Source organism: Malania oleifera, chromosome 8 (genome assembly GCF_029873635.1).
Source record: "Malania oleifera isolate guangnan ecotype guangnan chromosome 8, ASM2987363v1, whole genome shotgun sequence".
Classification (NCBI taxonomy): Eukaryota; Viridiplantae; Streptophyta; class Magnoliopsida; order Santalales; family Ximeniaceae; genus Malania; species Malania oleifera.
In genome coordinates, this window is record NC_080424.1 from 44,197,894 (window position 1) to 44,222,193 (window position 24,300).

At 32.9% G+C, this 24,300-nt stretch overlaps 1 protein-coding gene across 1 annotated transcript; it reads left to right on the forward strand.

The window, feature by feature from the left end:
- The first annotated feature begins 18,308 nt into the window (after window positions 1-18,308).
- LOC131161840 (14-3-3 protein 7-like) lies at window positions 18,309-21,019 on the forward strand. Its single transcript, XM_058117821.1, has 6 exons — window positions 18,309-18,474; window positions 18,948-19,254; window positions 19,654-19,741; window positions 19,870-19,979; window positions 20,188-20,336; window positions 20,536-21,019. The coding sequence occupies exons 1-6, from the start codon at window positions 18,408-18,410 to the stop codon at window positions 20,547-20,549; spliced, it is 735 nt and encodes a 244-aa protein (XP_057973804.1). The 5' UTR covers window positions 18,309-18,407; the 3' UTR covers window positions 20,550-21,019.
- The last annotated feature ends 3,281 nt before the right edge of the window (window positions 21,020-24,300 follow it).

Consider the following 24,300-nt stretch of genomic DNA (forward strand, 5'->3'; position numbering starts at 1 on the left):
GATGTCGTTAAATTTGATGGAACGAGAAACTTTAGTTTATGGCACAGAAGGGTGAAGGATCTGTTTGTGCAGCAAGGTATGGTGAAGACTTTATACGGAGTTCAACCAAAAGGCATAGATGATACAAAGTGGAAGGAATTGGAAGCAAAGGTTGTGGCAACTATCATATTATGTTTGGTTGATGACGTGCTGTATCGCTCATGGAAGAGGATTCTCCTGCGATTGTTTGGCAAAAACTTGAAAGCCGGTATATGTCTAAGTCTTTTACAAATAAATTATTTCTTAAGTAAATGTTATATTGGCTTAAGATGATGGAAAGTTCGGGTTTGAACCAATACATTAATGCATTCAATCAAATTATAAGTGATTTAATACGGGTTGATGTGAAATTCGAGGAAGATGACAAGACACTGATGCTATTGAATTCCCTACCAGCATTTCACACATATGAAAACTTGGTTATGACTCTAACATGGGGTAAAGAAACCCTAAATTTGGAAGAGGTTATTGCAACATTCCCGGACATGAACTTGGGACAAAATGTAAAAAGTGGTTTTAAAAAATATTTTCATGAAAAAAAATGTGTGATGGAGTCGCCACTAATCTTTTAGTGTGGTTAGAACATTTGATTACTACCCAATTAAGGGTAGATCGGTCTGCATTACCAGAGCAGGGGTCAGGAGTATAGCTATGGGAGGGGAAGGTATGAGCACCCGCTATACGCCCGTTATTACGAATGGTACCTAATTAATTGAAAATTATCCCAAATTTAATTCAAAAAGCCTTTTATTTTGCTCCTCTTGCGAATTTATGAAATGCACACGAATGAACAAAAATGAAAATAAATGAATCACACAAATATACAATATGTACATATTCCCTCAGAATTGGGGTACATGAAGCTCGAAAAGCATATACCCTTTTTGTTGCAATCATCGTGGTACGTCCTGATTTTAGGCCATCAGTTGTCGAAACTTCTCTCTCTCTCTCTCTCTCTCTCTAGAACTCGAAACTTCTCTCTCTCTCTCTCTCTCTCTCTCTCTCTCTCTCTCTCTCTCTCTCCAGGATTTTAGGCCATCAGTTGTCGGAATCAACGATTTGATGTTACCACGGGGATTAAGAGGAGAATCTCTACGTTTTTAGCAGATCGAAAATTTGTTTCAAGGATTTTTGAGTTTTGACCAAAAACGAGGTAAGGGTCCGATTTCAGTTTCATTTCTGAATATGTGTAGTAGTAAGAATTATAGTGAAGTATAGTTCTTGGATGTTTAGGTTTTGGGAACTCGGTTCGTAGTTTTGGAGTCATAGAGTTCGTATTTTGGTATTTAAGAAAAGGTAAGGAGATTCTATTAATATCAGCTATTTTTGAAATTGGGATTGGTAAACCTGTAGTTTACGATCGTATGTATGTTTTGGTTACTTATTTGGGAAAATCTATCAAGTGAAAATACAGGATTTTCAGGTTACAGTTTTTGGGAAAATTTAGGGTTTCGAGTATCATCTCTATTTCTGTTGGGAAATCGTATGTTGTATAAAACTGTAGTATTGAGATGATCGTACTTGTATTTGTATTAAATTGTATTTCTCAAATCGAAAACGATATGATTTGTTGTATACTCAAACAAGTGTGGAATGAAATGTTGTATGTAAAATGTTCTAGGGTTTTGTAAAATAGCCAGGGGCGGCTAATTACCGTACGCTTACTGTGGGCAAGAGTGTCCAACTCTATATCTGAGGGTGTGAAATATCACCTGTTTGTTCCAGCTGGTCACCGATGGGTGTGAGTGGACACCGTACTGGCATGATATTGCTGCGAGGCTTCGATTATTGTAGGATATCATTTCCTTGAGTGTGACAACACTGACCATATGTTTGGTATCGTATGTACTGGAACTGAATTGTGAAAATACTGGAACTGTATTGTGCTATGTTTTATGTTGAAATAACATTTGTCTGCCACACACTGATATAACCTGTTTTCTTCCTTACTGAGAGGTGGCCCGAATATACAAATGTTTTTTAGGTCCTTCATGTAACACCCCGACCCCGAGGGGTCTGGGATATTAACTTTTTACCATTGATTTACAGCGGAAGCAAATAAACTCAATTATTATTAAACCAGAGCGCTAATTATCCATATTATAATCATTTATTTCATAAGAAGAATAATTACATAAGCATAAATATCCGGCATCATACTAATATTTCTAAATAATCTTTATTTTTCTATCCCCACTCGTATGCTTGCTAAGCCTGATTTCCAACATGCTCTTCAGAGTTATCTGAAATAAAAATATGATTGGAGTGAGACGACGCTCAGTAAGTAAATAAGATTATTATTAGTGTGTGGTCAAAATGAGCTTTTAAATAATTTCGTAAAATAATATTTAATACTATAACTTCAAGACTACTTTTAGAATAAATATAGATTTAAAAATTTTTGCATAAAACTTTTGTCATCAATTTCAACAGTAAATTTTTACAATCATATACTATAACTGCTAAATTAAACTTTTAATTTTAAAACTGTAAAAATATTTAATGATAAACATACATATACTTTTCCTTATACGTTTTCCTTAGATCGTCATTTAAGCACCAAAATGATCCTTTTCACGTAAACTTATATTTTTCCTTCAAATCATTAGTAACTTTGTACACGTAATTAAATATGTATAAACATATATTATAAAAACCACCCTTAGGCCTGTTTGCCGTAAGTCATGTTTACCCCCATGACTGGGTTGTGCGATCCGAAAACTGGACTTAGCTGGCTGGCCGACCAAACTAAATCAACGTACGTAAACTTTAAGTGAGATTTTCCTTATTAAGTCATGGTCCGGAACCAGGTGTGCACTCAGGGGAAATCCACTAACATAAATAACCACTCTGTAAACAGTGTGGGTGCACTCTAATCCGTATGAACTTTAAGCTGCGGTACCGAGCATCTGTAACTTTGAACTTTCGTTGCCATAAGGGGTTTTAAAATCATCTTATTATAATTTATACAATTTAAAATAATATCGTAAAAATCTCATCTTTACTCATATTTTCATAAAAAAAAATGTAACGTATAAATAAACTCATGCCACACAATTTTTGTGTTAAAAATATATATAATTTTATTTTTTTAAATAGAAAGAAATGCTGAAAATTTATCCGAGGGGATTAGAACATTTCTTAACCCAAAAGTAGATGCAAGTATATTAAAGATAGAACTGGTATAATTAAATACGCGTAAAAATAAATTCATGAAAATTTTGTAGAACTAATTAACATAATTGAAATTTACTTATAAAATAAACTCGGGTATGAATTTTAAATAATAAAAAAAAAACTAACATAATCAAAATTTACTTACAAATAAACTCGGGTATAAATTTTGAATAAAAATACTAACATAATCAAATTTACTTACAAATAAACTCAGGTATAAATTTTGAATAAAAATACTAACATAATCAAATTTACTTACCTTCTTCTTTTACCGCGTGCTACGAACACAATAACTATTTTTAAAAAAATGAGATCGGAAAGAGTGGGTGAGTGAGAACTTATTCAAAAATTCTCTCTCCACCACAAATTCTTTCACTCACTACTTCTTCTCTTCCTTGAAAAATTGTTGTGAAAAATGAAGGTTGAGAGCTCCCTATTTATAGGAAAATTTTGGGGAAGAAATGAAATTTATGAAAGTATGGGGAGATGGGTGAAATTATAATTTTTTTAAAAAAAATTAAAGAATGGGCAAGGTATGGGTTGAGTGGAGGCTATTTGGGAGTGCTTGCCACCATTCCCACTAAATAAATTTTTAATTAATTACTTACCTAATTAATTAATCCATTACCTAACTAATTATTTTATTATTTTATTATTTTTCTTAATCATTATTATCATTATTATTATCATTGTTATTAATTTTAAACTACTTTTAGTATTTATTTTATTTTATTTTATTTTTGAACAAGAATTAAATTTAAATTTTAAAAACTCATGTGAGCCCCACATGGTCTTGTGGGCCCCACACAACTTCGAGACCCAAATGGATCGTACGTAACTCTAATAATCCTCATACAATTTTATGAGCCCTACACAGTTTCGAGACTCGTGTAAACCTCCATACGGCTTCGAGACTCATGTGGGCTCCACACACTCTTGTGGGCCCCGCATAGGATGCCTATATTATTATTATCTTATTATGTATTTTTATAAATTATGTCTGTCAAAACACTATTTTATGTATATATATACTTATTTACGTGTACAAATAGCGTCTATCCTGTTTATCTTATGAAATTCCATTTTGACCAGACCGACCTCCAGGGAGCGATTGAGCCGTAATGGTCTCTGAGCACTCGCTTAGATAAGGTCTTTCTTAGACATCAAACATGGAATCAAGGATCCTACAGAAAAACACTTTTGTATTGATATTAACTTAATGACCATTTTTATTATTTTATTATTATTGTACTTTAATCATATATATATATATATATATATATATATATATATATATATATTTTTGGGTCATCACACTTTAGGTAGCCGAAACTAGCATCCTAGCGTCCGGAAGCGTGGGTGTCGGTTAGCTACGTTTAGTACCTGTGTAAGCACGAGTTTTATAACCAGGTTCTCACTGTTGGGTTTTGTAGACACTCGGAGTATGTATTGTATTTTGGAAACGTATATTCTAGTTATGTATAGACTCAGGTATGGTATGATGTATTTATAGAAAGAATATTTTTGCTATATATTTGATGACTATGGATATGTATGTGAATGTATATAGGGTGTATGTGAATCCCACGGGGTTGGACCCTCATTCAGTTTAGTATCATGTATGTTTTAATTGATACAGAGACACGTTAGGTTACTATATTCACACCTGGGACCCCTCTGTGGGTTTGGGGCGTGACATCGTCTCCTCAGGGAATGCAATTTAATTCCAAATTATGTGTAATCCAAAAAAAGAAAAAAAAGTTTACTAAACATAGTTTAGATTCAGATTCTTGGGATTTTTGAGATCTTGTAATAAAATTTAAACTTTAACTAAAAATGAAACACGCATAAAATAACAAAGACCAAACTAAATCCAATAATTCACTCACACAAAAACGATCTTGAGATTTTAAAAAGAGCAAACTGAGCTTACCTATGAAACATAACTCAACCCAAAATTCACTCCAAATATAATATTAAATAAAAACCCAAACTTTTTTTAATAATAACCAAACAAAAATTTGAACTTCCATGATTTAAACTAAAACACACTCCAATTAATACAAATAACTTAAACAATTATTTAAAATAAAAGGGAGAATGAAGGAGGGGAAAAAAAAAAAAAAAAGACAAGCCCAACAATAACTAAAACAAAGACTGAACTTTTAATAATATAAATAACCTAACCAAAATAAAATTCTAACCACAACTTTTTATTAAACAAATAAACTAAAGAAAGAGACTAGAAGAGAGAAAGATTCAATCTTAAACTAATTAACAATATTTAAATAACAAGAAAATTGAACTCATTTTTTTAATATTGAAAATAAATCCAACAATTGCTTAAGATTAAAAAAAAAAACAATAAGGAGAGAGAGAGAGAGAGAGAGAGAGAGAGAGAGAGAGAGAGAGAGAGGAGAGACAGAGAGAGAGAGAGACTGAGAGAGAGAGAGAGAGGAGAGAGAGAGAGAGAGAGAGAGAGAGAGAGAGAGAGAGCAGGCCGAATTTTGCAGCAAAGCTGCTGCTATGTCTCCCCCACAGCCTCCTGGCCTTCTCCCCCAAAAAGCTACTATTCAGAAAAATAATAATATAAAACCCTATCTCCCTAAAAGCAAGCCTCCTCCCTTTGACTTTTCAAAATCTCCAAAGAAGACTCCCTAAAAGCAATTGAAGACCCAGCACATGGTTGAAGGACCTGGTTGCGTCACGTGGTCACATCACTTTTTTTTTTTTTTTTTTTTTCTTTCTTTCTTTTGTTCACACATAGTCGGTTATGCACTTTCAAACCCGCTTTAACCTTCCTAGAGTCCGTATCTCTCAAAACTTAAAACACGAAACGACCACTTCCTCATTTTTCCAAAGAATTTTGAATCATCTTGATCAGATCTCGGACGAGAATGTTACGCCCATATTACGAAGTAATATTGAAATAGTCCATAAAAACAACGTATGACAACTTCACGTCTGATTTCGACCTTGATGTAGCTTGTATCTCTCAAAACGCAAAACATGAAAGTTGTAGAGGGTTCTTTTAGATTCTTATAGCATTTTGAATAATCTAAATCAAAGATTGGATAAGAGAGTTACACACAGATTACGAAGTAGTGTCGAAAACGACATCTCTTATGTGCATGGCTCGGCTTCTAAAAATTATCCTTTAAATGTTAATGAAAATCCTAGATGCTCATGGTCTTGATTTGGACTTCACCTCACGTACATGACACCTCTTCATGCTCACGACCTGCGTACATTCTAATCTTGGATTTAATTTCAAGAATTTTTCCTACAATAATAAAATATAAAAATTCGTAAATTATTGAATTAAATTCCAAATATTATAGATTGGGCGCAATGTTAAAATATTGAACATAATTAGGCATTTAATTAAAATTATAGTCCTTAATGCATGAATTTAAATGCCTAATTACGCAACTTTGATGCGTAATCAAATTAGGTATTTAAAAATTTATGCCTAGGTCAATTCAAATTCCAGTAGTAGTATTACACAAGCCTAGGGTCTTTCTATATAATCATAAACCAAATCAAATATTAAAACAATTTGTTGGCCTAACAAGGCTTAACATCTTATTTTGATGCTAACAAACAAGTGAAACTTAAAATATATGTTGAGTAATGATATTTTAGGACTCACAAGGATCAAGCATGAAAATGAAGCTTAAAGCTTGAAGGATTTCAAGATGATATTATAAAACTTGAAATATATAAGAGAGAGCTTGAAAATATATCAAAGCTTGAAGAAAAACAAAAGAGGCAAAAGGAAAGCAAAGCAAGAGAGCTCAAAGAAAAGACAAGCATGAAGACTCAAGCGCCAATAATGTTCAATGTCTTAGAAGTATTTATGTAAGTGCTTCATATTTTAAATATCTTTTGAAATATTGTTGAAAATCTTTAGAGAATATTTATGGACTTAGAGACATATTTTAAAAAGTCGGAAAATGTTTAATGAAAGATCAAAGTAAGAAAGCAAAAATTTTGAAAAGTAAAAATAAAAAACCAGAAGAATGGATTGGTCAGCTGAATGAACAGATTACACTGGATTTACTTAGTCAACTGACAGGAAAACGTCAAAATGAATAACTGCCTAGCCGACTGACAGGTTGCAATGAGATCAATCAGCCAACTAACACACCCAGTCGACTAACATTTTTGAACTGTGTTGAGCCAGCTGACTAACAAATTAATTGAATTTATTTCTGGCAGACAAAAAGGCCTCAGTTGTGATTACTTACCCAGTCGCCTATCCAACTGACTGACTCCATGGGAATTTGAATTTTTAAACTTAACGAAAAATTTCTAAAAATCAGTTTTTCAAATATGAATGTTATATAAACTTGGTGGACACTCCAAGCAATTTGGGCAACAAGGAAACTCTTCCTAAACCTCTATAAATACATGGTTTTACAAATCAAACTATACCAAGAGTTAAGGAATTGAAAATTTTGTTGAAAGCTATCTTGCAAACCTGCTGTCCTCTCTTGTTCAAATCTTTGCCGAGCTAATATTACTGAATTTTTGAAAGAGTCAATCTTCCTAATCTATTCCTACTTCTAATCCTCATCAAAGAAGAATATTGGTGATCTCTAAACTTGAGCTTCAATTGTATTTCATATTGGTATTTAAATTGTTGAAGTACATAGTACTGAATTTGTACTAATCTACTATGTTTGAGAGTGTTCTTGTATGTAGCTACTCTTTTGGATTCTTACGATATTTTTTGACGATTCAAGGTGTTTGGATCATTAGCTAAGCGTGGGGTATCGCTTCGAGAGGCGAGCTCTAGCCTAATTGAAGGAGTGATCGAGTAAGGAGATATCACTTGGAGAGGCGGGCTCTAGCCTACTAAAGGAGTGTGTAAACGGTGTTGTTCCGCCTGACAAAGGAACTGGTTTAGTGAATCCTTTGGTGGTTTACCAAAGGCGAGGCGTAAAAATCGTGGTCTCACTCTCTCTTTTCCTTGCTCTTTATTTTCAGCACTCATAAACTGCATGGATGATTTAATTTCTTAATTATATATACTACGTAAATTTGGAAATTAAGTAAATTTAAAGTTTAATTTTGATTTGGGTTGCAGAAATTGAAAAGGAGTATGTTGGTTGATCCATATTTTGCGAAAACCGTAAGGGAGTATGTTGATTGGTTAAACACGGAAAGATAAATTAACTAAGAGTTTATTTGAATTCTAAATTTTGGGAAGAGTGTGGATGTTTTGTTGAAAATCAAATTGAGAAACAAATTTCACAAATACAGGGCTTGATTCAAAATTTCATTCACTACAGGGCTGCAAACAAACTAACCATCTTGATTGAATATTTTGTAAATTTGATTGATTGGTTTTAAAGTTTGGTGTGATTGATTGTTTGTTTAATTGTGTTGTGGATTGTATAAAAAGAACTAAGTTCTTGTGTGATTGTTAAATCAAACAAAGAAGTCAAGAATTGTTTAAAAGAAACAAAAGAGGTTAAGGAGTCTTAAAAGGAATTAAGAGAACATTTTTAAATCCAATTCACTCCTCCTCCCTTTTGGGACTACACCTTAGTTTTCAATTGGTATTAGAGCGGGGTTATTACAAATCCTAACAAGTAGTTATATTAAGATCTTAATGGCACACTTAGGCGTAGCTCCCTTTGGAGAAGGACAATCCTCAATTAGGCCACCCATCTTTTGTGGATTAAATTATATATTTTGAAAACAAAGGATGAGAATTTATCTTCAAACTATGAATTGGAAAGCTTGGGAGGTTGTCACGGATGGTGACCTAATTCCCTTCAAACTAGTAGATGGAAAACAAATCCCTAAGGAGAAAAAGGACATGACTGAAATAGATCACAAGATGTTACAAGTAAATTCTAGTACTATGAATGCTTTATATTGTGCTCTAGACATGAATGAATTCAATAGAGTCTTGGCTTGCAAAACAGCCAAAGAAATTTGGGATAAGTTAGAGGTAACCTATGAAAGAATGATCGATGTTAGAGACAATAGGATTGACATGCTAACCAATGAATACGAAACTTTCAAAATGAATCTATATGAATCAATCACTAGTATGTATACTAGGTTTACCTACATAATTAACTCACTCAATGCCATAGGAAAAGCATACACTACTTATGAAATGATTAGAAAAATTCTTAGAGGGCTGCCACCTATATGGGAACCAAAAGCCACTGCAATAATCGAAGGAAAAAATTTGAAAAATTCCTCCTTTGATGAACTTATAGGTTCTCTCCTCACATATGAAATGTTAATGAATGAAAGGAATGGAAAAGCTAAAGCCCAAGAATCTTTCAAACGTCAAACAACAACTCTAGTGATGAGGATAAAGATGAAATGGATGAAGATGAATTAGCCTATATATCCAAGAAGCTAGCAAGAATTCTTAGAAGAAAGAATAAAAACAAAAGAAGAATCCAAAACTCAGAATCAGATGAAGAAGAAACCAATACAAAGAAATCAAAGAATAAAATACCCACATGTTATAATTGCAACAAGGTTGGACATATAAAATCGGAATGTCCACTACTTAAGAAAGACTCTAAAAAGAAAAATAAAAAAGGCCATGAAAGCCACTACTTGTGATAGTTTAAGTACAAGTAGTTCCGATAATGAATCAAGTGAGCAAGAGGTTGCTTATACTTGCTTTATGGCTTGGGATGATAAGGAAAGCTCCTCATTCAAATCCTTAAATAATTCTTGCAGTGAGTCATCGAATGAATCCAATGATGAGTGTATGTCATCTTATAAAGAGTTACAAAATGATTTATACAAAGTGCATAAGATGTTAGTCAAAGTAACTAAACAATACATATCATTGAAAAACAAGAATGAAGGAGTAAAAAAAGAGTTAGAGTCTCTCAAACTTGTCGCAAATGAAAAAGATTCAAAATTAAAGAAAATAAAAAATAAGAATGAAACAGTGATTAAAGAGTTAGAATATATAAATCTTACTAAAAAAGAAAAAGACTTGAAAATCAAGAAATTAGAGAGAAAGAATGAAAAGTTGATGAAGGACGTAGAAGACTTGAGATCCCTATCCTCTATGGAAAATGAGAAAGACACATATATTTATGAACTAGAGAATAAAATTAGCAAGATGTCTCAAGACCAAGTAAAAATACAAGAAAATGGTAAAAATATACAAAATTCGAAAATCAATGATCTTAAGAAAGAAATTGAGGATCAAGCCAAAATCATTTACAATTTAACAAAAGGAAAAGGAAATTTTGATAAAATGATTGGCTCACAAAGAATGTCTCTAAATAAAGAAGGCATGAGGTTCAATAGAATTGATAATACAAGGAAAAAGAATCTCTACATGGGATAATTCACAAAAGCCTCCAAGGACTATGCAAGCACTTCTTCAAATGCTTACACACATACCACATGTTTTCTATGTAAGAAAAAGGGGCATGTTAAATTTGAATGTCCATTAAAGAGGAAATGTGTGAAAACAAAACAAGTATGGAAAGTAAAAGAAGCATCACTTGTTATACCATCCAGACCCAAGAAGTACGGGTACCTAGATAAAAAGTCTTGTATGGAAAATCTCAAAGAAGAGTTTTATTAAAACAAAAATAACATTGTTGGCCAAAATCATAGTTTGATTCATACAAAGCTTAAATTAGAAAGCATAAAGATACATGAAGTTTGGATGTTCATATGAAATTAAAAGAAAAATATCTTACACAAATAGAACCCGTTGCATAAGTATTTTGATAAAGAAGAAAGCTTGGCGGAAAATATTGTGAAGGTCAACTGACTAACTGAACAACACCTTTAAGAAGAAAGGATAGGTTAGTCGAATGGACAGAAACTCAGTCGCCTGACTGAAGGTAAAAAATTATAAACAAGCTTGAATGGAACTTAATTTGAAAATAAGAGATACTTGAGCAACATAAGAACAAACTAAGCAAAAGTGTAGTACAATGCACATGATAATGATATACTCCATGCTTATGTGATATGTAATATACTACATGTGTATATCTTGAAATTGGTGTCTTGAAATCTCAATGAAAATGATTCATGATTTAATAACTCACTATGTATTGAAAATCTAAGCATGAAATTATTAATCATGATTTTTGAAACATGAATTATGATATTGATATATGAACGTGAAATTAATGCTTATGATGGATCAACAAGGATAAATTGAGCTGTGCATAATGTGACGTCAGTATTGGTATCTATAAAGTATCCATGAATATATAAATTGGAATTTGAGTATGACAAGTATAATTATATTCATGAGTATATTTGTGACATTAATATGATATTGGTATTTGATATTTGATATCCATGAGCATACATATGATATGAATCAAATGTTTGAAACATGGACGATAAATTTAGAAAGCATAATTGGTATAAAATATGAATGTATTAAATTCAGGGGGAGTATTATGACTCATTGCTTGTATTATGATTTTTTCCGAATTATTAAATTGGTATCATAAATTTTCAATTAGTATTATTTTTTAATGTTTAAATTGGTATCACAAATTCAAAAGTTCAAATGGTATTAGAATTAATGAAAATATCAATCAGGATCCATATCTTGACATGCATGATTGATATTCATATGCTCAAAAATATGATTTATTTTGTTTATATCCTACTTTTTTTGATTGATGTCAAAAGGGGGATAAGTTTTGAGCAAAAATTAAAAATTGAAAAATTGAGCTTGGTATTGAAGAATTTTGATTGAAAAATTTTGAAATTTTTTGTAGTAAAAAGGGGAGAAGTATTTGACAAAGGGGGAGAAATATTTGACATTGAATGATCTTAAACTTAACATGATGTGATGAACATGATATTGTATGATATTGAAATTAATGTTGATATTGATCTTGAAATTACAAATATTGTTAAGATGCTACTTATTGCAAAGGGGAGTCTTTTTAAGACTTACTCAAATTTTTGCTCCTTATTTGTCATCATCAAAAAGGGGGAGATTGTTGGCCAAATAAGGCTTAACATCTTGTTTTGATGCTAACAAGCAAGTGAAACTTAACATATTTATTGAGTAATGATATTTCAGGACTCACAAGGATCAAGCATGAAAATGAAGCTTAAAACATGGATTTCAAGATGATATTTTAAAACTTGAAGTATATGAGAGTGAGCTTGAAAGTATATCAAAGCTTGAAGAAAAACAAGAGAGGCAAAAAGAAAGCAAGGTAAGAGAGCTCAAAGAAAAGTCAACCATGAAGACTCAAGCGCCAAGAATGTTCAAAGCCTTAGAAGTCTTTATGTAAGTGCTTCATATTTTAAATATCTTTTGAAATATTGTTGAAGTTCTTTAGGGGATATTTATGGACTTAGAGACTTATTTTAACAACTTGGAAAATGTTTTATGAAAGATCAAAGCAAGAGAGCAAAACTAATTTTGAAAACTAAAAATGAAAAACTAGAAGAATGGACTGGTTAGTTGACTGACTAGATTACAATGGGTTTACTCAGCCATTTGATAGGAAAACATAAGAATGAATAACTGCCCAACCAACTAATAGTTTGCACTGAGATCAGTCAACCAACTTACACACCCAGCCGAATGACATTTTTGAACTGTGTCGAGCAAGTCGAATGACAAATTAATTGAATTTATTCTGGAAAATAGAAAGGTCTCAGCCGCCTATTCATTCGACTAATCCTATGAAAATTGCTTACCCAGTTGCCTGTCCAATTGACTGACTCCACGGGAATTTGAATTTTTCAAATATAAACGTTATAAAAACTTGGTGGACACTCCAAGCAACATGGGGAACAAGAAAACTCTTCCTAAAACCTCTATAAATATATGTTTTTACAAATCAAACTATATTAAGAGCCAAGGAATTGAAAAATTTGTTGAAAGCTATCTTGCAAACCGGCTGTCCTCTCTTGCTCAAATCTTGGTCCAGCTGATATTTCTGAATTTCTAAAAGAATTGATCTTCCTAATCTATTCCTACTGCTAATCCTCATCTAAGGATATTGGTGATCTCTACACTTGAGCTTCAATTCTATTTCATATTGGTATTTGAATTGTTGAAGTACATAGTGCTGAATTTGTACTAATCTACTCTGTTTGAGAATATTCTTATACGCAGCTACTCTTTTGTATTCTTGCAATATTTTTTGACGATTCAAGGTGTTTGGATCGTTGGCTAAGGGTGGGGTATCGCTTAGAGAGGCGAGCTCTGTCCTAATTGAAGGAATGACCGAGTGAGGGGGTATCACTTGGAGAGGCGGGCTCTAACCTACTGAAGAAGTGTGTAAACGATGTTGTTCTGCCCGGCAAAGGAACCGGTTTAGTGAATCCTTTGGTGGTTTGCCAAAGGCGAGGATGTAGGCTGGTGATAAACCAAACCTCGTAAAAACCGTGGTCTCACACTTTTTTTCCCTTGCTCTTTATTTTCAACACTTATAAACTGCGTGGATGATTTAATTTCTTAATCATATATACTATGTAAATTTGGAAATTAAGTAAACTTAAAGTTTAATTTTGATTTGGGTTGTGGAAACTGAAAGGAAGTATGCTAGTTGATCCATACTTTGCAGAAACCGTAAAGGAATACATTGATTAGTTAAACACCCAAAGATAAATTAACTAAGAGTTTATTTGGATTCTAAATTTTGGGAAGAGTGGATGTTTTTTTGAAAATCAAATTGAGAAATAAATTTCACAAATATAGGGCTTAATTCGAAATTTCATTCATTGCAAGGTTGCAAACAAACTAACTGTCTTGATTGAATATTTAGTGGATTTGATTGATTGGTTTTAAAGTTTGGTGTGATTGATTGTTTGTTTAATTATGTTGTGGATTGTATAAAAAGAACCAAGTTCTTGTGTGATTGTTAAATCAAACAAAGAAGTCAAAAATTGATTAAAAAAAGAAAAAGAGGTTTAGGAGTCTTAAAAGGAACTAAAAGAAAATTTTTAAATCCAATTCACCCCCCCTTTTGGGACTACACCTTAGTTTTCACAATTAAACATAAACATTCAAGTGTTGAAATTTAAATTATGGAAATTTAAAAGTTGGCACAAGAAATGTTATCAAGGTTCGGCCAATACTGCCTATGTCCCCACCTCAAGCTCACAATCAAGAGGATTCCACTTATGCTCACTTAACGGGTGGAGTGACACCTAATACAACACCTTAACAGGATGGTGCACCTAACTTTCCTAACCGGGTCAAAGTCAATCCAAAACTTTTCACAGGGCAAGTCTCCCTCTTCAGGCCAACACCTAGAATACAATCAATCAACTAAAATTTGACGTACAAATAAAGTGCTTCTATACAAGCATATATATACCGATACACACATGTAATAATCAATGCACACCAATAATGTAAGAACTACAAGCTCAATGGTGTATGTGTGCAATCAACACTCAAAGTAATGACTGTCTCAATTTAAGTATAAGAGTGTATCAATAGGCTAATCTTTGAAACTATGTATAGATAAAAATCTCAATCAAGTTTAGGGTTTCAAAGATTTGTACCAAGAGTGATTGGAATATCTCAAAAATAATTTCTCAATATCAAAGCACAAAGTAACATTCAAATATGAGCTTGTTAAAAAAAAAAAATTTTGCACACACAAAAATATAAGCCTAATGAGTCTTACAATAACAATGCAAAAACTCACTTAACTATAAGATTTTTCCCACTCAAAGATTTATTAAATAAAATCGGGGGAAAAACCTTTACTCTACTCTCAATATGAAAATCAACAACAATAAATATAATGAGAGTATCCTAACAAAATAAAACAATGTATAAACACTCACAAAGTTTGATTTCTCAAAAGAATGGTAGTATATGAGTGTGCAAGGTTTGTATAAAGAAATAGAGCTTAGGAAATTTCAAAGAATTTTGTTGCTAATTAAATCCCTAATCATATCTTAATTGAGCAAATGAACTCATATTTATAGACATGGGAAGAATTATGACCATTGGGGACACCAGGGGAATTATTAAACTTGTTTTAAAAGAGTTTAAGAAAATTAACCTTGTTTTAACCCCAATTAACCTCGATATAATTCGAGCAACTCGAGAGGGTCGGTCGACCATTTTTGAGGTTCGGTCAACCAGGTTGCTCAATTCGGTCGACCAGGGTGATTTTGAATTGAAGAGTTGGTCGACCATACTTTAGGTGATTTTTGAGTCTTCGAGTTTCTTTCGATCGAGCCAAGTTTGGTTAACCGAACTTGCATGTTAGGTCGACTAGGTCATTTTTCTTCTTCAAGTTCGGTCGACTAGGGTGTTGGGATTTCCCCATATGCTAGTTCGGTCGACCAGGGTGCTATAGATCATTTTAGAAATGGTCGACCAATTGGTTAACTTTTTTACCCCGGGGAACTTTGGTTGATCGAAGTTCTCTGTGTGTTGGGGTTCGGTCGACCGAAGACACCAACTCTGACCATTTAATCATATTCTTCTTATGAAGTTACCCCTATTCACATGATGATTAATTCTAAGATTATGGGGGACTTTTCATGCAATATTTTTGGGTCCTATGGTCAATCTAAGGTTTTGAGAGCTGATCGAAAAAATACGGCGCCGGTCGACCATCCCTAAGGTCCATCTATGGTCTTGAGCTTATAGTTCCTACCATTCATGACATGCATCAATTATTATAGACCATTCTTACTTTACTATTACAGACTCGAATTAAACATAATATAAATTACAATAAATGACTATTCTGGGTCTTTATTCTTCAAGTCACCTCATGCCATCATATGATCTTGCTAATATAAACCTGTACACAAACTCAGGGCATAGGTTAAATACTTTGTATTTGTCATAATCAAAACGAGACAGGACTCAAAAAGTCAACACGTGGTATACCGGGTGACCATAGGTAGGCACAATCGTACTTGTGACGTTAGTTTGACTCAACTGCGGAATCGCCAGCTGCGAATTGAGTCCAGCCTTCGGGCCATACAACCCGTCGTGGAGGGAAGCATGTCGTATAAGTATGTGATAGCGTGGCGATGCTACTTTAGTAGTCCAGGTTGTGTCTTTTATGCATATATGAGCAAATTTACTATAAATGGGCTTTATTGAGCCAACCATTTATTTTTCCGAAATTATGTATTTTCAGATATGCTGATTAGTACAGTTTAAATGTCATTTTCATATATAGTTAAATGATGGAATATTATATTCACAGGAGAACTCATGCTAACCACGCATTGATAATAATATAATTCGTCTTATTGAGATATGTCTCACCCCATTATACAAATTATTTTCAGGTCCTTCAGGGAATCGTACTTAACTTACCTCGGGGTTAGGATTAGACTTTTGGGAGTAGTTATCTGAACTGGTGATAGGCTTTGGGATTCAATCAGTTTAATGATGATTCAATTAATCAACACTAAATTTGATCATCAATCACCATTAATTCTAAATTTGCACATTTTTCACACATGTTTAATTTGTGTTTTTCTTCCTTCATAGGTTTAAATTTGAAAGCTTGAAGATTACTAGCCTATTTCTTTTTTTTTTTTTTTTCCTTTTCTTTATTTTTTTATTTTTTTATTTTCATTTTCAATATAAGATTTATTTCCATGTATTCCATATTTCCTCTGTATTTTCTCCTTTTTATGGAATAAAAACTTGTATAATTTGTTATATTGGCTTCGAACAAATTGGGGTATTTACAATAATAATAATTTTAAAAAAGTATGAATAAAAAAAATATTTAGTCAATAGAAAGTTTGCCTACAACACGATAAGCATCTATTTCAATTTTAAATATTTCATTTTTTTCCCTAAGTTTCAATCAATATGCTTCAATTATAATTTCATGTTTTTATTTATTTATTTTGGTATATTAATATCTATTAGGATTAAATTACGAATGAAAAGTGTCTAATCCCCATCCCACACCATTTCTCCCCCTCTCAAGGTAATCTTGAACTTCAACTAAAAAATTTCCAAACTATATAAAGTTTGGGAAAAAGTTGGATGTTGAAATTTTATTTATGAAAAAAAACAATTAAAATATTTTAAATTAATTATAAAAACAATTAAAATATTTTAAATTAATTAAAAATATTAAATCCACACACATATAGATGGTACATGCATATAAATAGGTCTTTGTGGCACACTACAAGCACAAACCTAAGTCATGATAACCTAAAAAGAATAATTTAATATATATATATATATATATATATATATATATATTAAATTTTTATCTATTTATATTTTAAATAACTTCAAAAAAGTTTGAATACTTTTTTAAATAAAAGAAGAACACTAATTTTAAATAATCAAATGTAAATTGTTCGATACTGAAGTGTAATGTAGATATATGCAAGTATGGACTTCCATTAGAAAAATTATAAAATTTATATCAAATGTGAATATAGGGGTAAAAAGTTACTTTAATTAGAATGAGCTTATGAGTGTAAGTGTCATTTAGTATCACTATAAAAAAAATATAAAAATAAAAAGAAAATTCAAAAATCAAAACTGAAATTGGAAACATAAATTAAAATTTGAAAATTAGTAACCTTTTTTCATATCTAAAGCAAATTAAAAATCTTAGCAAAATTATGCTCCTTTTTTATCCTTAAGTTAAATAATAGCTAAAAATATTAAAAATAAAAGATAATGCAAATTTTAAAATATAATAATACAATATAGAAACTAATTATAATTATTTTATTTTATTATCATGATTTCAAACTTAATTTTTTTGTGCTATGTGGGTAATTTTATTGTTGGGCCACTAAAAAATGGTTTAAGTGAGGTTTTGAATAACTTTTTTTTTTTTTTTCAAAATCTAAAAAAGTATGATGACATAATAATTTTTAGTTTATATTTAACTAATAAATATTGATTTAGTTCCTAAAAATCGAGAGAGAGAGAGCAAAGGTGGTGGCCCAGCTCAGCGTAGGAGTTTAACTTACTCCCGTAATCCGAGTTTAACCTAATCATATAGAGGACCGACTTAATTAAAAGTTCTACAGTCCCGTTGGGACTCCCAAGTTGGCCGTTGCGAGAGCTTTGGGTCTATAAATACTAAATACCACCCGCCTCTCCTTCCTTAATTTCCACGACACTTCTCTTCTTTCCTCAGAGAACATACCCTGTACTTTCCTTGATATTCTTTCTTCTCTCCCTCTCTGCATCGAGAGAGAAACAGAGAGAGACAGAGGCGATGGAGAGAGAGAGATACGAGCATCTTTTTCGGGCTAGGGTTGCAGAGCAGGCTGAGAGATACCGTGGTATGCTTTGCTTTCTTCTTGATATGTTCTTTCTTTTAGGTACTGTTTTTTCTCTGTCCGTGATGAATGGGTGTGCAGCAATATCAGCGAGGATATAAGAAACTATATGTATCCCTGTTTTGTTTTTTGTTTTTTTTTTGGTTTTTAATATTGACTGGTTATATATATAATAAATTGTGGGAAATATTTTTTTGCTCCTTGACTCATTGATGGGAGTTTTTATGAAATTATAGAAAATCTAATTAGAATTTCATAGTAATAGTTTACTTGCGAGAAAATCCAGTAGAAATATACCAGAAGAACAACGTCAATGATTCATGTAATTAGTAACAGAGGAAATAAGAATTAAATCTGATTTCCAAAAAAAAAAAAAAATCAAAAGTTAGGAGAAGGAAGTAGGAATAGTGAACGCACAAAAGTTAGGGTAATTGGTGATGGGGTTTTTTATTTTATTTTATTTTATTTTATTGCAGAGTTGATTGAAGCAATGAAGAAACTTGCTGAACTTAATGTGGAGCTGACGGCTGAGGAGAGAAATTTGATGTGTGGTGGATATAAAAACCTCATTGGAGCAAGAAGGGCGTCATGGCAAATACTGTCTTCCATGGAACATGAGGAGGAAGCCAAGAGGAGCGAAAAGAATGTGAAAGTGATAAAGGATTACAGGCAGAGGGTTGAGGATGAACTTTCCATGATATGCAATGACATTCTGTCTGTCATTGATAACCACCTCCTTCCATCCTCTAAAATGGCAGAATCCATTGTCTTTTACTATACGTTGTGAGTATTCTTTTGCTTCTTCTACATTTATATATTTTCTTAATTCTACGTATTGTTGCACTCTAGGATGTATTTTGTTTTGATAGGAATATTGGAGCCAAATCATAACCAAGCAGAACAAACATTAGATATGTCATGATTATAACTGATAGTGTGTGAACATTTTATTTTGTAACATGGGTTTTTGCTATATTATTATTATTATTATTATTTCAAATGGTCATTTTAAGTTTTTTGGCTAATCTCAGTTTAAAATTTTATTAGGAGAGGAGCAGGTTTTTTTGCCGCTGTACTTCTTTTAACTCATGTATTGCTTGTCACTAGTTCCTTTATATGTATGTGTTTGTGTGTGCACTGAATTAGTATTTTATTTGATTTTCTCCTCCTTTCTTATGTTAGGAAAGGGAATTACTATCGATATCTAGCTGAGTTTAAAACTGGTGAGGATCGTAAGGAAGCTGTAGATCAATCCCTCAAGGCTTATGAGGTATGTTTGGTTATCATTCCTGTTTTGAATCTCCTTTAAGTTCTCATTCTGAAACTTTATTTTTCTCAACTTTGACAATGTTTATATATATATATTTAAAATTAAAATGTTAGTTCTTTCCCCTGCAGACTGCTACGAGTACTGCCGACTCGGATCTGTCCCCTACCCATCCATTTAGACTTGGGCTGGCTCTGAATCACTCTGTTTTCTACCATGAGATTTTGAATTCTCCTAAGAGGTTGACTTGCATCTCTCTCTCTCTCTCTCTCTCTCTCTCTCTCTCTCTCTCTCTCTCTCTCTCTCTCTCTTTCGCATGTATTAAGCTCTAAGATTAATAGTAGAAGAAAAGGGCAAGTATGCAAATGCATCTTTAGCTCTTTTTCATAGTATTATGTTGCCTTGCCTGATATTATGTGTTGGGTGACTCTGTGTTTATGTTTGTACAGGGCATGCTCCATGGCTAGACAAGCATTTAATTATGCCCTTTCAGAACGCGATCCCCTTTGTGAAGAATTCTACGAAGACAGCAATCAAATTATGGAGCTTCTAAGAGATAACATCGCATTATGGTCCCAATATCTGCCAGATGAACGATGTATATACTGTTTCTCTCTCTCTCTCTCGCCCTCTTAAGTGAAAACAATATCATAGTTGGTCCTCTGCTTTCTGAGGGCTATTTTGTGTCGAAAATGTTTATTTAGTATCATATGCAATAATGTGAATCAATTAGAGCCCCACAAGCAATTTCAATTTTATACTGAAGCTTCCATTTTGAAAATGTCTTGTGTTGGCAGGTGGGCAATCTTAAGGTGATGAAGGTAGTTCGTCTACATACAGGCAAGAATTAGTTGGATAGAAGGGAGGCAATTCTTCTCTGAGACAACTCGGTGCATTCATCGATGAGGAGCAGAGCTTTTGAGAGATTCTTTACATTTCATATAGGGATTTTTTTTTTTTTTTCGTTTATAAGAATTTGTTCAATGAGTAGCAAGTTTTTGTGGAGCAGTGCTTCAGATTAGGCCTTCACATTTGGTGATCGTCATGTGATTCTTTTTGAAGGGTTAATCTTTTCTTATTATAGCAGTTGCCATAAGCAAGCCATTCATAGTGCCTTGCGCAGACAATGTTTTCTTTTAACAATGCCAGTTTCCTGCTGATGCTTCTCTGTTCCCCCATTCCTTGAGGAATTACATGCATCATCTCGTGTTCTTTAAGCTCCCCTTTTGTAAAATAATAGAAGAGGGAAAGTGTTTGAAAGAATTCTGTATTTCTTATTAATTTGCTTGAGCTTACATGTTGTATATATAGACACATTTACAACTGATTTCCTAATATTTAAATTCAAATTCAAATTCATACTTAAATTTAAATTTAAATTCAAATTTAAGTTTGCAGTCTTCATAATCATATCTCGTAATCTTCAACAGTGATTTCAGTTGAAATAACTTGATCTTTCCCTCAATCTGAAGGGGATATCACGAACATTTAGATTGGATTGAACATCTCGGAACTTCTTTGGTGGTAATGGCTTAGTTAGTGCATTTGCTAACTGATCACGACTAGAGGTGAACTGAACTATTAACTATTTGCGATGGATTTGATCTCGAACAAAATGAAAGTCGATCTCTATGTGTTTCGTTCTTGCATGAAACACAAGATTGAATGTGAGATAAGTGGCACCAATGTTATCGCACCAAAGAACATGTAGTTTTCGAATAGAAATTTTGAGTTCAGTTAGAACTGACTTGATCGACATTAGCTTGGCTGCAGTGTTTGCCAATGCATTGTATTTAGCCTCAGTGCTGCTATGAGCCACTATTGGCTACTGTTTACAACGCCAGGAGATCAAGTTAAGACCGTGATAAATACAATAAGCACCCATAGATCTTTTATCATCCCTATCTGCTGCCCAATCTGAGTCTAGGAATGCATGAAGTTTGAAGTCTGTAGCTTTAAAGATTAGCAAGCCTATTGAAACTGAATGTTTAAGATAGCAAAGTATTCGCTTTACGGCTTGCCAGTGTGATTCAAGTGGATTATGCATAAACTTGCTGACTTTGTGGACTGCAAAATCCAAATCAGGTCGCGTAAATGCAAGGTATTGCATGCTGCCGACAATACTTCTGTAAAGGCTTGCATCAGCACACGGTTTGCCATCTGTGGAAGTGAGATTGCAAGTAGAAGCCATCAGGCTACTACATGGTTTGGCCTGATCCATGTTGCTCTTTTTGACAAATCCACTATATATTTGCGCCGAGTAAGATAAAGACCTTCACTGCATCCAAGTGTTTCTACACCAAAGAAAAAGTTAAGAGGGCCCAAGTCTTTAATGGCAAATCCTTCTTTTAAGCAAAGAATTACTTGATTGATGGTAGCCGAACTTGATATAGTGATTAATATGTCATCCACATATATTAATACATAAACAGTTGTTGTTTTTGTTTTAAGAACAAATAGTGAAGTATCAACTTTGCTTTCATGGAAGTGTAGTGATTTGGGCTTGTCTGAAAGTTTAGAAAACCAAGTTCAAGGAGCTTGTCGCAGACCATATAGTGATTTATGTAACTTATAGACATGACTTGGAAATTGAGGATGAATGTAACCTTGTGGTTGAGTCATAAAAACTTCTTCTTGAAGATCACCGTGCAAAAATGCATTTTGCACATCAATTTGGTGAATGAGCCAATCAAGAGAAACTGCAATTGAAAAAACCAATCTAATTGTGGCATGCTTAATATGGGCTAAATGTTTCTAAAAAATCAATTCCTTCTTGGTGATGAAAGCCTTTGGTGACTAGTCGAGCTTTATAACGCTCAATAGTCCCATCAGCTTTTGGTAAACCCAACAATATCCCACAATATTTGTAATTGGTGAGTGTGGAACTAAGGACCAAGTACCATTTTGCAGCAATGCATTAAATTCTTTCTTCATAGCTTCTCGCCAAAGAATTGATTTTGATGCTTCAGTATAAGAGCTCGAATCTATAGTTATGATGGATCTTTCGGCTAGCAATGCTCGAGGTAGTGGATGCCTAACATATTCATCTAATTGCTTACGAGGTTTGTGAATATTATTCTTTGATCTTGTTGTCATGGGATGACTGTTTGTTATAAGATTTGAAACACTATTATGAGATGGCAAAACTGAGGGGAGTTCTGTGATTTGAAGTTGATTTGTAGTAGCTGGTGGATTGATATCTTCATTTGGACCTAGAGAAATAGACAAGCAAGGTACAACTGCTATGCTAATCAGAATATGGTTAGATTGCAAATCTGTGGAGCTGAGGGGAAGTGAGATATTAATATTGGGAGGAAGGGGAACAAATTGTTGTTCAGAGGGATGGGAATTTTTTTTTTGGTGTATGGAAAAAGTGTCTCATCGAAAACCACATGTCATGAAACATAAATCTTGCCAATAGAAAATCAAGGCACTTGTACCCTTGATGACAAAGACTATAGCCAATGAATATGCATATTTTGGAGCGGAAATTGAGTTTGTTTGTATTTTAAGATCTTAGGTTAGGCCAACATGCACAACATAAAACACGCATAAAAGAGAAATCAGGCATGTAGTTATATAGAATTTCATAAGGAGATTTTTGCTTCAAAACAGGTGTTGGTAGTCTATTAATAACAAATGCAGATGTTTGAAAAGCTTCTTCTTAGTATAGCAATGGTAAGTTTGAGTATGCTAAGATGCTTAATCCAACTTCGACAATGTGTCAATGTTTACGCTCAATAGAACCATTTTTTTTTATGAGTATATGGCAATGCTAGTCGATGTTAAATTTGACAAGTGAAAAATTAATACTAGAGATATCAGTGCAGTGAAGGGCAAAAATATAATCCAAGAACTAAACATGAGTGATGAAGTTTTTGCTAACACGTGGTTTGAGGAGACGAGGTTGTGATATAACTCTTGTAACCATAAGTAGCTGTAGAATAAGCTTGTAACTATTTTTCCCTCCAAAAGAGTGGGAATCTGTTTTTGTTTTCTATTTTATTTTACCAACTCTTGTATATAAATAGCTGGTATGTATTTAGTCAAGTATCATTGCAGTATTTTTCTCAATTCTTGATTCACTAAAATCAGAGAGAGCATTCAGTTTATTTTTTTTACATGGTATCAGAACTACGGTTCAGAGCTTGGGCTAGCATAGAATCAATGATTTCCTAGTCAATTTATTTTCATTTTCTTCTTGATTTTTCAATCAAGTTCTAGAGCATCATCCATGGCTACCTTCGAATCAAATGATCAAAATAATCGTATTACTCCACCGACCACTGAGACCAGTTCTCCAAATCTATATTTTCTCAATTCAAATGAAAATCCAAGTAATATCTTCGTTACACAACCACTACTTGGAATGAAGAATTATCACTCTTGGTCAAGGGCTATGATATTAGCTCTAACTACAAAAAGGAAGATAGGTTTCATTAATGGCAAAAAAGCTGAGCCAAGTCCAGAATCTCCTCTTTATGAAGATTGGTTAAGCTGCAACACAATGGTGATTTCATGGATGATCAATTCCATGCATGTTGATGTCTCGAGTAGCATAA